Source organism: Metopolophium dirhodum, chromosome 3 (assembly GCF_019925205.1).
Source record: "Metopolophium dirhodum isolate CAU chromosome 3, ASM1992520v1, whole genome shotgun sequence".
Taxonomy (NCBI): domain Eukaryota; kingdom Metazoa; phylum Arthropoda; class Insecta; order Hemiptera; family Aphididae; genus Metopolophium; species Metopolophium dirhodum.
This window is the reverse complement of record NC_083562.1, coordinates 23,422,238-23,437,646: the sequence shown is the minus strand read 5'-3', so window position 1 is coordinate 23,437,646 and position 15,409 is coordinate 23,422,238. Positions and strand designations below refer to the sequence as shown.

At 35.6% G+C, this 15,409-nt stretch overlaps 1 protein-coding gene across 4 annotated transcripts in view; it reads left to right on the top strand.

Annotated features, from left to right (window-relative positions):
• LOC132940174 (protein couch potato-like) overlaps window positions 1–15,409 on the top strand; it is a 56,727-nt gene that overhangs the window by 37,349 nt on the left and 3,969 nt on the right. For 2 of the 4 annotated variants that reach the window (XR_009664066.1, XM_061007628.1), the window contains exons 2-7: window positions 5,809–5,886; window positions 9,868–9,921; window positions 10,001–10,063; window positions 11,368–11,515; window positions 12,347–12,492; window positions 14,860–15,020. Coding sequence is in view for 3 of the 4 variants with exons in the window: in XM_061007628.1 (XP_060863611.1) it covers window positions 5,809–5,886; window positions 9,868–9,921; window positions 10,001–10,063; window positions 11,368–11,515; window positions 12,347–12,492; window positions 14,860–15,020 (650 nt within the window). In the remaining variant the exon portion in view is untranslated. The remainder of the gene's footprint in view (window positions 1–5,808; window positions 5,887–9,867; window positions 9,922–10,000; window positions 10,064–11,367; window positions 11,516–12,346; window positions 12,493–14,859; window positions 15,021–15,409) is intronic. The other 2 variants (XM_061007629.1, XM_061007630.1) reach the window with 2 other exon arrangements.

Sequence of the window (15,409 nt, the reverse complement as noted above, 5' to 3'; positions counted from 1 at the left end):
TTGCATTCGCACTTTGTTTCGTATAACTAACCGACGCGGGAACGTTGGGTACATACACTTTTGTACAATCTGTAAGAGATGTTGAACCTATGGTGACTCACTTAAACCCGCTGCAGTTATGCATCATGGACATGAAGCCGCCTCGTAATATTTCTATAAAATTTGTTCACAGTTGTATGATATTTATTTTTATTTTTCCTATCTCGGTTGCGTTTTCATCAATCAAAAAACTTTATTATGTAATCAACGACAGTGCGTGCGGTCTTCGCTCAGGTTCTCTCATCCATCAACATATACATGCAGCTAGTGTGATTATCATCGACCGTAGGTATAATATGGTGGTGTATTCGACGAAAATTATTTTCCGAAAAGACATTGTTGTTCAAAAAGAACAACATTAACATTTACATTAACTTTTTTATCACCACCACGAACACGACATAATGTTGTCCATTTATCTCAACCCCGACACTATGACGACGACTGCAACGTGATCGTCGTATGCTTCGTATATAATAATATGCACATTGTTTACGCGTCGGTCCACGTCTAGCTATGTCCCGGCATTTTGGGTCAACCCTTGTTCTGAGGTTTTTACCCAACAGTGTATATACATGTATGTAAACTGTCTGAAACTGCGTATATGAGACGATAACGGATGTATGTCAACCCACCGTAGTTTTGTCTCTGACGGATTTCGACAAATGCGAATGGAAGTAGGGTATTTCCGCCCTAATTTCGTCTACCGCAGACCGTCTATTATATATAATGTATACTTGTAATATAAAAATTATTAACATTTCTTCTACATCTATGTATATACGATAATCTCTCTGAATCTGTATAGAAAATACACCGAGGTAGGTACATGATATAACATTGTGTGTACCTACATTACATTATACGACGTTGTAATAATGCTCGCAGAACCTACTTTATGGTATATCATATTGTAATAACACTGAAAACATCCGGTGTGAACATGTTAGAAAAACGATTTTTAACGAGGGAGAAGCCGTTGCGTAGGAATTATTATTTCGCATTAAAATACGCGGTTAAATATACGTACATTACCACGGTACACTAAGCTGGATGTATTATTAAACAAAGCATGCTTAGCAATGAGCAATGTATAATAGTCTGCGCTCTGCGGGTCGTAGCGTCCGTATAGATGGTTCCATGTTAAGGGGAGGTGAAATTCTTGGTAACGCTGCGGTAGAATTTTTTTTAATAATATTTAGCTATTTTATACCAAACTATTAGGGAACGGTGATCTTAAAAAAAAGTTTTTACTACAATTATGGCGATTATAACTATTGCCTATACATATTATTATATGAATATATTTGTAACGGAGTGATGATTATGATTTATAGTTTTTCCTCAATATATGGATAATAACTAATTGAAAACGAGGCATAATCACATTTTCCGGCAGATGAAAAATTTGTTTAGGCGGCACTGCGCGTATACACAAATGTATTTCTTATGCCATCTGCCTCGCACTTGTCGCGAGAGGTTTGTGCAAATACATTACTTCAGCAGCGATCGTTGAAGAGCGATACAGTTTTTATTTCCTTTGTACGCGCATTTCTCTGACACCAACGATGATACTTGGCCTCTGGGTTCGCTCTCTTTTGCTCCTCTCCCGTCGCCCCCGCCGAAGCCACCACCACTCGTCTTCTCCGACGAATTGCAAACTCCTCGGAATCTGTCATCACGCCCGTGTCTTTCTAGAGACCCCTTTCGCCGTACTACTCGTTATTATAATAATATGTTCAGCTATACGACGGTTATACTATATCGTTAGAAGATTTCGGCCATCTATGTATTGTACATTTTAACTTATACGTAAATAATTATAGGTCCCATCTCTTATCGCAGCGTCGGTGCCGCCGTCGTCGTCTGGATCTCGTTCGCCTTTATTATATAATATATATTTGTAGAGTAGAATAGAGTAAAACGCTATGACGCTGTCGTATTATAATATTATTACGACGATTATAATATTTTTGTTCATTATTATCTCGCGTAAATCACTTTTCCCATATACAATAGCTATACAAACACGTAAAAATAATAAATAACTTTGTCTTTGTTCAAGTTTTAATTTTGTTTTTTTTTTGTTTTTCAAATCGGGTTATTTTCATATCGTATGAAAACGCGAGCACGACAAAAAAAAAGTTGTATACACAAATCAAATGCGATGAATGAAAAAAATCGTTTACCTTCACACGCCTTCTCTTATAAACATCAAGTATTTAATTTTTTGTCGTTTGACTAAAACGTGTGACGCATATAATATATCGTAAGAGCGTTTTGTTTACGCACACGGACACACACGCGCGGAATTAAAAAAAAAAAGTCGACTTCCACTCGAAAACGAATTGCATGTGCATATTATATAGTACATCGAAAGCGCGCAGGATCATTATATCGTATGAATAGACCGTGCAGATGTTAAGGTGCGTTGTTCGTAATGTGAATGGTTCTTTAATATGCGAGTGTGTGTAAAAACATCTACGCGTAGGATTTAGTCCCGAGGAAAAAAAATAAATAACACTTCGAACCGGGAAGACAGTTTTGTAAATAGACCCATAACATAAACGTAATCGTCACAGTTTTACGGGACGATCTGTCGTCTGTCCGCTTGTGCGTTGTTCCACGGCCCCATATAGCTACGACTAAATACTGTCAATTTATTGTGATGGTCCACTTAATCTCTCGTCAGCCGAATTGATTTTCGTCAAGTATGACCAAACTTCTACGGGGCTGAAGAGTCGCGTCAATTACCATCCGACGAAAGCCGATTTGTTGACTGGTGTACATTCTATATACTATATAGCTACCTATAAGGCGCTGCGAGTTTAAATCCTGTAATCGTACAACGTATATGACTTTATTCTAAAGCCTAAAGGTATATTTTATCGCGTGCGTGTATATATTGAGTTTACGAATATTTCGTCCCGCCAAATATTAAGATACCTAGTACAATTGGTCTGAGGCGTTTTGGTCCCTTTGGTTTTGATATAGCTATCTGAGAATCCCAGTTTGGAATGGTATAATACACATTTAGAATTAAAGTTTAGCTCATACATATGTCCACCTAGTACCTATCTTTATTATATTTGTATATTTTTAAAACATTTTATTTTTTACTTAAATCATAATTGTGGGTTATTTTTAACTCTTAACTATCTGTAATTATATTTTATGTTCCTATTTGTATTATTTTAATTTTCATGAAAAAAAAAATTAAAAAAATCTAATCTTGATAATATAATAAACTAATATTGAATTAATTTTCAAATTTAAGATTATTGTCTTACTATTTAAAATACTAGAGAAATTAATGAAAATAACGATTTAAAAATCCAGAGACCAATGTCCTATATAGCCAATATACGCTAGGTACCAAATTATCTATTTCAATGTTTACATGGGATGAAACATCCTATAGAACTGTGTAATAGTATCCTTGTGAACAATATAATATAATATAACGCACTTTGTGATTGCAACCGGTGCACTGCATCGGATCATTGTTTCGGCATTTCGGCTCCAGCTTTATATTGCCCGTTGTAAATTTTATCGTGAAAATATTTACCTACTCTGGAAAATTGCTCGTGAATCATTAATTCGGTCGAACTTGTGCACTGCAGAAACGAGTTTGTAAACATTAATAAAGAGTGTTATCGACTCGGCCGTGGTCGGTTGTGTTGATAACGCCGTTGCCATGGCCACGCCGTCCGTCGTGGCGCCCTACCTCCCCCCCACGACTGCCCCACCGAGGCCACACCGCCAGCAAAGCTCCACTATACTATATTATTATATTAAACTACCTACCTGCTCCACACCACCGCCGCCCCCATCGTTGTCGTTGTCGTCAATTTTTAGTCTACCTGTGCGAGTAGTGGTGGCGGAGACGGTAGTAAAAAGGACTGCGAGGTACATGTTGTATACTTATAAAGATTCCACCCGAACGCCAAACCTCCTGTAGTCCTGCACCACCTCACCACTATCACATACCCGACCTATGGATGTAATCTATTTACGGCAATTGTCAATTCTGTATACGCTCGAATAAAAAGGAAAACATACAACTATAAAATAGTACATTGTAGTCACCCTCAAAGCTGGAGTTAAATTATGTTAGTACTATTAGGACCCTCTAAAAAGTGACATCTCCGGCCGCTCTTCCTACCTTCACGCGGGCACAGTCAACTACGGACTCTATTAAAACGTGTTTTTTCATTAACATAACACGCTGGAATATATTGCGCACGAAGATAACCATCGTAGGTTTTACTAATTATTGTACTAAAACTTTAAATAATTTTCAGAATAATTTCCATTTCCACGTTTGTACAATAATTGACGTAGACACGAACTTTTGTATGCCCATCAACGTATTATTAATTATGTCTGTTATTATTAAATCAATATGATTTGTTTAAACGTATCATAATATTGTAAAAGTATTTCTTCAAACCAATGCTAAAATATCCTTAGGATGTTGCAAAGTTAAAATATTGACAAATAAATATTTAACTCCGCGAATTATATAATATAATATACGAGTAGGTAGGTAATATTTTTGTATGAATTCACTATTAACTGGTAACCTATAGTGTTTATTACACACTATATTATTGCAAATTAATTATTGTTATAGACTGTTGCCATTGTACACTGATCAGTGCGAAGTTAACCTTATAATATTTATTAGTATAACTCAAATTTATTTTGAAAAACTTTTTCAAGGTTTTATGGTAAATTCGTTTTTAAATTGAATATTCTACCGGTACCCTGGAGACCGACTTTTTATATATATATTTCTATATGTATATATAAAAATGTATTTATATTCTCTGTTAGTTGTAACTTTTTCCGCCTCAGCCATAGTGTGGCACACTGGCACATACATCTATCGAACTAATCCCTTCCCCACCTAGTATTTAAACATCCCCAGGGCCTCTTCTTTTTCCTCTTTCCAATGGCTCTTAAAAAAACCCCGTGCCCTTAGAGAGGCACTCTTCTCGTCCACGAGTATATACATACGCGTACGTGCGAAGGGGGTATATTTGCTGTATTATTTTTTTTTGTTACTCCCTCAGTCGAGTGTTTCTCTGTCCCGTCAGACCTTTCGGTGGATCGAAAAGTCACGAAACTACCACCCCGTGCTTCACCAGCGTGACATGGTGATGACCTTTAAAAAACAAAGAGAACCAAAGCACGACCCAGGGGGTTTTCTTTTGTTCTCTATGAAATGCACTTTGTATACAGGGTAGAGTCTGCCGCCATAAAAACAACAAATGTGTAACGTACTACGAAAACTTCATTTACAGCAGCTACCTATTCGAATATAAATATTATTATTAATTACTGTAGTTGTTCGTATGAACGTTTCAACAATTTTTCTTTTTTTTTGGCAAATGCTACTTTTTTAATTTAATTGACATTTCGTACGAAACGTATACCACAAAATATACACTTTTTGTCGATGTACTGTATCCTATAAATATTTTTATAATTCCATATACTTTGTGTGTGTGTGTAAATGTGCGCGCGTAGGTACGGAAATCCTAAATGTATTTAACTTAATGGAAAAGCGCCGTCGGGAAAATAGGAAATTACAATTGTCACGCACACGCTGACACGCTGTATAATGGACACGCAAGGGCGGTTCCTCGATGGTGTTTTAAATATGAAGGGAGCAAAGTTCTCGACAAAAATTTTAGCTTCTAACATAACTATTGTTTTGCTACTGTCAGAATCTAAAGAATTTGTTAATTTTTTTGTCCATAGGTGAGAACATTATTCGTCAGTGGTCTACCAATGGACGCCAAGCCACGTGAACTGTACTTGCTGTTTCGAGCATATGAGGTAATATAAAAACATATATGATTTACTGTAAAATATTCAACAATAATTATGTATTAAAACCACATACGAAACAATATCGTTGAGTTTAGGTAGTACGCGTATTGTATTTTCAAAATCTAATTTACGCAAATAAACGCTGTCGATCTCGAATCACGAATAAATAAACTTGATTTCCTGGTTTATAGAATTTATTAATCGTGTACTATACTGTAAGACAGGGAATTAAATATACCAATTTAGAAAATTCCATTTAACTTTATCCCAAAAATAATGTTATAACTTATAGTTTTAAAAACTTTCCACCAACTGCTAAATATACGTCATATCATAAGGAGGGAGTATATTGGAATTATATTATTTTCATTGATTAAACACGCCGTAGGTAGATCAATTAATATTTTAATCTCACATATTATATTGTTTTAGTGGCTAGGCTATGAGTGTAATACTTGCTCAGATATATCATATATTATGTAATGTCTAAAAAAACAAACCAAACAGCCGTGGTGCTATCGTACAGTATTAAAAAAAAAAAGTTTCGTTACACAATGTTTGTATAATATATTCACAGTAGTCTATACATCTCTGGTGGTAGGGTAGGGGATGTCGATTACGACTGAACACCCTCAAGGCTTTAAAAATAACAATACCTAATTTTAAAATATCATCCTACTAATAATAGGAAAATAAACGATTTTACCCTAACCGTTTATTATTAACTCAAAAATAAAAAGTTAACATTTAAATAATATGTAAATTTAAAAATGTTTAACGTGGCGTCTCGTTTGTTATCTGCGGTGAACTTTTCATACCGATTAAATAAAAGGAAAAAATAGAAAACAAAATACTTTAATTATATAAACTGTTAATTTATATTTATACAGTTATTTGATAAAATATATTAACTATTTACCTACAATTAAGGATTTATAAATATTGTTCACTCAGAGATTTCCCGGTAAATTCACTGCATTTTATACAAAAAAAAATTATAAAATGATCCCTCAAATTAAATAACACTTTCGTCGTCTGGTCGTCTATTTATATTTGTACATAACAATATAGGTATTGAAACGTGAAGTTTCTTTAATACTCGTACATGGTAAATTATGTATTTCGATTGTATATTACATTTTTAAAACCATAATAAAATATTATTTTATTTGTCATATCAAAGTAACATATTATATTGGTACCTATTAACAATAGATAAACTCAAATCAAGTATTAATAAACCTTCCACTTCCTTATTGAATTTCACATTGCAATTATACCTAATATCTAGAAAAAAAGTATCAAATCAGCCATCAATGTTAAAAATATTCTAAAATAATCACTTAATTAGTTATTCAATGTTTTTTAATACATGCCATTGTTTCCCAAAATACGCATCTTATACTTAGTAGTTTTACATTTATGAAAGAGTGGAGGACGTTTGATTCTGAGGGTGGTCACAAATGGTAAACGTTCGTAAATTTGTCTATTTAAATGAATGGGAAAAAAATATCCGTTAATTGTACCTATATATATATATTATATTATATTGTACCTACTGGCAGCTACTATAACCTATTGCATAGTTTGATATTTTTTTATAAAAATAATTCGCCCGTTAGTTATGTATGCAGAATTGTCCACTGATGATTTGTAAACATTGAGAATCGTCCGCAACCATCGAGAAATACTAGCCGAATGGATATTATTATATAATATTATATTATCGTTTGTATATTATAAAATATAGTGCGTAGTATAACATAACCGACGTGGAACAATAATAATCTCATAACGGCGTCGATGTCGATCGGCGAAACTTCTATTTTAGTATAATATTATATTATATTATATTGTAATACGCAGGGTACCTACCTACCTATACCCACGGGCCACGACACGAGGCGACTTATTATTACGAGCCGTGTCTAGGCAACGGGCAAACTATACACACCGACATAACGATTTGAATTCGCGTGCTGAACCGTACTATACAACCTGGCGCGCGTGTGTAATAAATATTACGCAGTTATTTTTTTATAGACTGTACGTGGTTACTATATCGCCCCTCCACGCGTAGGTACCTATATACACTTATTTCGGGCAGGTTGGAATACAACAATAATCAGAGTCGTAAAACCTGTGAGCGGCGGTTTCCGCGTGATCGATATTCGATTCCCGAGCTCGTGAGACGCGGGATAGACACCATTAAAACGACGTCCGCGGCAATTCCCTGCGCGAAAACTCGGCAGTCGCTTTTGTGAATCTGCCTGACGTGGACAATTTTTAAAAACCATGTTCGTGACGCGCCGAAAACATGTCGGCGGTGGTGTTGACACACGGCTGCAGGGTTTAAAACTCGGGTATTAAATATGTATAATCTGCATTCGTGATTGAAAAACAAAACAAAACACTAATACCTTTATCTGTATATTATGCTCATCGAATAGCCATCCAGATCACGCAATATTGATAATCCGACGAAAAGGCCGTGTTTCGCATGCAGCCATCACCGCTTGCGCCGTACATTTTGTATACCTATATTACTACATTGTAATTTAATATAATATATGAATAATGCGTCCGTTGAGAGGACCGCATCAGTACAAAAAATTCGCTGAGCCGATACTGTCCGGTCATTGTTATTAAATACACGCTCTTTTACGAGATTGACGCGTCCTCTTTGCCGCTCTTTCCCACTCTTTTAAATGATATATTATTGGTGTTTTGAAAAATGTACATATAATATGGTATCAGCGCCGTAACTATACACATAGGTTATAATTTATACACTTTACGCACGTCAAATATATTCAAACCCCCACACTTGGCTTCACCGCAGTGGCGGATCCAGGGTTTAATTTTTGGGGAGGCCTCCTAAAAATAATTACTTCCAAGACATAAGTACATTACACACTTTAAAATATTTCTGTAAGTAAAAAGAGGAGTTGGTTGTCTGTTGAAGTGGTCTGGGGGGGGGGGGGGGCGAGACCTATGCCCCCCCGCCACTTCTTCGCCGATTGACAATGACTCGCTCTTCGATGATTGGTGTACGCGATACCCAACGGGTCGTTATAGGTTCTTGATACGCGTTGCGTTATTTCTCTAACTAATTTTAACATTTAATTAAATTTCTTTCCGGCTTTATAGCTTTTCAGTTATCGTCCTATTGTTGCATTGGGTGATACATGGCGTTGGCACGAAACTGTTTTATCGAAACTAAATTACATTATTGCTATCCGCAGAAATTAGTACTTAAAATAATAAAAAATTAAATTACTAAATATATTATATTTACCGTGTTGAGATAACTGGTTTCTTGTCAACAGTCATAAAAAAGCGCCTGGTTGCTTTTCTGCAGTGTCGAAACGAATTCGCTCTGCGCACTCTATTACGAATTCTAAAATTTTCTCGGAAGTCGAAACTATAAGGTTTACAACTACAATAAGCAAATGCTACTGTCGATAGGTTTTTAACGATTCCGATGCATAAATAAAAATAATATAATGTTTGTGAAACTACGCTAGAATATTTAGAATAAAATAAACTTGGATACAACGTTCTCGGATGTTACATATTATTATAATAAATAAAGCACTGCACCTTCCGATCGTATAATAATATCATTCATGGCATGCCGACACTGATGTTCGTCTTTTCCTCGATGTACGACAGTGTGAAATCGACATTCGTGGCGTATGATAAATATAAAAACTCATTCTTATTCGACTTCGTTTTCGAAATCCTCTGTGAATTCAATAGTAATGACTTGCCACAGTCGTTAATGCGGTTATCAACAACGACAACAGCCACGATTCCAATTTGTGCCGCAAATGTACCCTCCCCTAACAACAATACACGATTCATCGGTTTATTATCGAACAACGGTTTATTGTTGTAACGAGAGGGTGTTTTTGTTGTTGGATATTGCTGTCGTTACATAATATACTAATATTATGTGTTTTATTTATTCATTTTTTTTCTTAGGGTTACGAAGGATCTCTTTTAAAAGTTACAAGCAAAAATGGCAAAACAGCTTCGGTAAGCCCAAATAAAAGTCTTAAAATCGTAGTAGTAACGTCGTTATGATATATTTTTGACTTTTCATTGTTTTTTGCAGCCAGTGGGTTTTGTTACGTTCCAGACACGCGCTGGCGCCGAGGCCGCCAAACAAGACCTTCAGGTGCGTTTTATATTATATTATATATGAACTATATATAACCTAATGTTATTTGTAATATTATTATTATTATATTATATTATTTCCCCGTGATAAACTCTTTTTGGACTTTGATCGAAACTACATCCCCCAAACGTGACGTGAGTTTCTAAACACCGTCGCATTACAAAACTTTAAACTTCGTGATGTACTTATATTATATGTGTGTGTATGTGTGCGTACGATACAATATCATACGAGTATTAACGTCAAACATGCCATCCTACCTATATAGGTGTACATTATTATAGTATTACGCTTATCACTGACATTAAAAAAAAAACATAATATATACAAACATACGCACACGTAAAATACGATATATTATATAATATGATATATTGTATTAAAACTGTTATTATTATGCGAGAGGTATACCGTCGTATTTCACAAAGTATACCGTCGTCACGCTAATTCTGCCCCTCTCCCTAAAGTTGACTTCACGACATTTTCCAGCGTACATTAAGCAAGAGAGTTTATGACCCGGAAACGTAATGGACATATTAAACCGTAGACGTATAAAATCACTTGGTTTGCCGTGTACTACGGCCGCGAGTAAGCGCAGAGGTTGATGTTTACTATGCCACGTGTTTTTTTAAAATTCGTTTTCCAAAAAAAAATACAAATAAAGCGTAACACGCCAGTTCTATATGTCTGTTCAACGCTTAATTAACTGTACATATTATGTATTATGTTTACGCACGTTGTATATTGACTCTAAAATAGAACGAGATCTATGACTATTAAAACGGAGTTGTGTTCAACGTTCGTTTTTACCGTCATTATGATTATTATAATGCTTATATTATTATATAAACCAACAACATAATTATAATTATATGCACTTAAGCGTTGCGACCTTTTGCCGAGCGGCCTTAGTGTACCGATATATATTATAATCGGCAAGTAGTTTTATATGTCTACGGACCAAGACTTTTACATTTAGATTATGTTAAACGATAACCACAGACGGGTAGTTTCCGTAGTGAAATAAAGCACGAGTACGACGAGCTCATATTTATTAGAAAACGCTGTCTCGTATTATACCATCACGCGTAGTGATATCATACGTCATATTGGCACCACGCGCGAAGAAAGAATTAAAAAAAAAAAATTACCAAATAAAACTTCGCGTGTCGCGTCTAGAATCGCACTCCAACTCCTCCCCGCCACAACCCAAATCGTAGTCGTACTTGAGCGGAAACTGCCTGCTCTGATTTCCGACACGGGATGGTAGCACTGTATTGTTGTGTGTTTGGTTTCGGCAGCAGGGCGTCCGGTTCGATCCCGACATGCCGCAAACCATACGGCTAGAATTCGCTAAAAGCAACACGAAGGTTAGCAAGCCAAAACAGCCCGCCAACGCAAACGTCACGCCCAACACGCACCAAGGCCTGATGCACCCGCTCACCGGACGTAAGTACCTGCATACCTCGTCTACTTCCCGGGCACCGTCCTGCCGTCCTACCCCGTCCGTGATTACTAGTTTATTATATTATACTGCGCCAGGGGGTGTGAACGCCAACTGTTCCCGATGAAGACCGACAGGGAGAGAAACGCGCGTCTATCATATCTATAGGAGGAAAATATTGATTGGACTATTGGAGCTACGCAAACATTAGCGATAGCCGGTGGCGACTGCCTCTGTCGGCTAATGGACGACCTTTTCGTAGTTTATCTACCATATTTTTTTAGTAAAATTTCAGTCCACGGCTTTAAAAGATGTACCGACACTTATTGCCGTTAAATCGTATCGCTTTATGCGATTCAGCTGCTCAGAAAATACATTTACTTTTTACAACTAATCAATGAGAGCATTGCATACAATTCAATACATGTATAATACTAGAAAGTATGTACAAATCAATATATTATAATTTTACTGCTCTATAACATAAACTATATAATCCGGCATAACTGTAATAATATGTTTACATATTAATCAAATTATAAATTGTTATATTATTTTATTGTTGTCGCGCAGATAATAAATATGCGTTGAATATATTCTCCTTAAACAGCGCCGGGCAACTATACCTTATAATCGGACACAATCCAGTACTGTATATAGTGCATAGATCTATTTAACCACCCGAATTTTGACCCCCATCGCGCCACTTTCGCCGCTCCTCACCACACCCCCTCACAAATACCACCCTCGTACCCTTGATTTCCGACACACTTTTGAATTTATAATCCATCGTTGTAATAATATATTTGTATTTATTTGTCTTTGTCGCCGTCTAGATCTAGGCGCCCCATTCTTCACCGGTGCTCCGGCAGAGTTATGGCATCATCCGTTGGCGTATGCTGATATGCCGACCGCAGCCACGGCCACGGCTTTACAACACGCAGCTCTTGTCCATCCGGGACTACATCCACATCCTCAACAGGTAGTGTGTGAAATATAAATTTATGAGTTACTTTAAAAAAAAAAAACAATGCCGCTACCATATTATATTATGACGATATTACCTATACAGACGCTTGTGCAAGCTTGTCATATTATTACAATTATATTTATGCATACTATATATTATAGACGACGTCGTTGTCCTTAAGTTATAATTTAGTACCTACCTATATAGCTTCGCTTCTAAGTCCTATGTGTACGTTGAAAACGCTGCATTATATTCGGTGTAAATCAACATTTTGAATACATATACATTATTTACACGGTAAACGCGAGTCATGTCTTGTCACATAATAATATGATTATGCTACGTGTGTTCTTGCGGAAACAATATTTACCAATTTTAAACATAAAGATAAAAATAAATGCATCGGCAAAGTTAAGAATTCTGAAAATTGCATTTTATCGTTTTTTTTTTTTTTGTCAGATATGTTTTGATCTTGTTACAACTTTGGAAATTGAGTTTTCCCGAGGTTTTATTTTTTAATGGGTTTATGAAATATTAACATATAAATACATTTTCGTCAGAATTGGGATGTCCAGTCGTTGCCTGCATATAAAGTACCTACATATAAATATCAGAAATTTAATACTTAAGTTATAGGGTTACATAATTAAAACATTGCTTTTCGCCCAGTTTTTTTTTTACCAATTTTTATAATATTTCGTTTGTTTTAAACGTTTAATTAAATATTAAAAAAAAATCATTTCATAACTATGTATTATATATTTTTTTTATTATTATATAGTTATATCGAATCCAAAGTCCAAACTAAATGTGTATACAACTCGTTTCTCGTGAATTTGTTTATATTGTGGTGTGTCGGCCAGGAGTGAAATTAGTAATAACTAAGTACTAACAAGCACATACATTTTTCACGCACTAACCATGATCATTAATTGTTGCAATAATACAATCCACACTTATTAGCCATGTGTATTGCGTATACATAATAATATCATTATGGTTATAAGGTATTTTACTTTTTTTCACTTGCAACACGAGATGTTGTGGTAAAAATGCTGTTCCCAGCGTTGGGCAAAATAATTAAATTTAATAAAGATTACATCTATCAACTTTAAATTTTAAAAATTAGTGATGTATTATTGATGTTAAAAATTTGAATTAAATTAATTTTGGCTATATTTAAAAAGCATAGTAAGTTAAAATAATCATATTTCCATTACAAATATGTAACCACTGTTCATGATTGATTTTGTTTAATTGTACTATATTATTAATTATTATAAAATGTATTTAAAATTATTATTATACTGCAATTGACCCAAGCAGGCATTGATCAATTCAATAACTATTGTACATATTATTTATTGAAATGTATAAAATTTAAATTATAGATAATTATAATTTATAATCCTTATACGAACTTAAATAATCGGGTATCTATAACGTTTTTTGCCCACAAATACCTGTAGAAAGATATACTGATGCAATATAATTATTCATATAATGCGGCCTACTACACATTGCAATTTGTTTGTTGCATATTATCTACGAATATACCAACTAATACATATAACGAAATAATAATTTATAGTATACTATAGGTACCTAGTGTAGTACGTACCTATTATGAACGTCGCAATAAAACTTGGGAAGTTTGCACGCCCCTTCTTCGGCCTGCAACTTATTTGTCGGAGACATAATCAACCGGGCTTGTAGTTTCATACACTCAGTGCTGGTAGCTTTAGCGTAGTTAGTATTTATCGCGGACACGGTCGCACTGCACTTTGGCGAAAATGTCTTGCCCACGGCTGACTGCAGCGGATCGGCTGTTTAGAGTCGCGGACGTCGCGTTCCGGTCTCTACCAGCTGGGCCACCGACCGGCAAAATCTGCCCACCTGCAGCATTTCACCAGGACCTACGCCTGCAACGGAAGTCGCGGGCACACGTCGACCGGGAAGACGGAAACATAATATTATTATCATGCAGCGGCGACTGTATATTATAGTCGCACCACGCGTTATGTTTATAATATTATTGCTTTGCACATTTTGTTCTTCCGCCGCCGCCGTGTCCGAGACCATAATAATATTATATAAGAATTTCATTTTATGATGATTTATTAGTTGTTATGTTGTGTGTGTGTAGCGTAGTGTTATATTATTATGATCGCGCGCGTTACATTTGACGTCGTAGCTGTATAGTTTAGTCATAGCTATAGTATAGTCACGTGTGCGCGTGCGATGGAAAAATAATAATCAGAAAAAAAGGAATGAAACGAATGAAACGAACGAGAGAAGATTTAATTTATAGTTATTTGCGTAGCTTGCGGTGAAGGTACTATGCGTAATAAAATCATATTAGGATTGGCTCGTTTTCAGCCGACGTTGACGCTGGGCCCACACGGCCTTCCGTTCCTGCCCTCCCCCGCACTGCCCTCGCCGCCCAACCAGCAGCAGCCCCAGCCGCCCTGTTCCACGCTGTTCGTCGCCAACCTCGGGCAGTTCGTGTCCGACCACGAGCTTAAAGACATTTTCGCCAGGTCAGTAGTCAGAAAAAAAAAACAAAAAACACAACAAAACCAAACCGTAAACAACAACAATAACATTATATTAATATATTATTATCTGTGATTACCTAAGAGTACGTTTTTGTTTTGTGTGTGTGTGAGACGTCAAAGCGCCACTATAATAATATAGATAACAACGGTCTCGAAGATTTGAGCTTAAATTTTGATTTTTCCGTGTTCTTGTAAAAGTATATTAATTATAAACGCACGGGGTCACTCACACTATATTATTATGTAAAAAATATATTATTATATTATGTACCTATACCAATGTATAGATAATAATGTTTTCGACATATTTTTCTAAACACGTCCTGTATACGAGATGGTTTGTGTAGTTGCCGCTCTTGGAATATAATAGT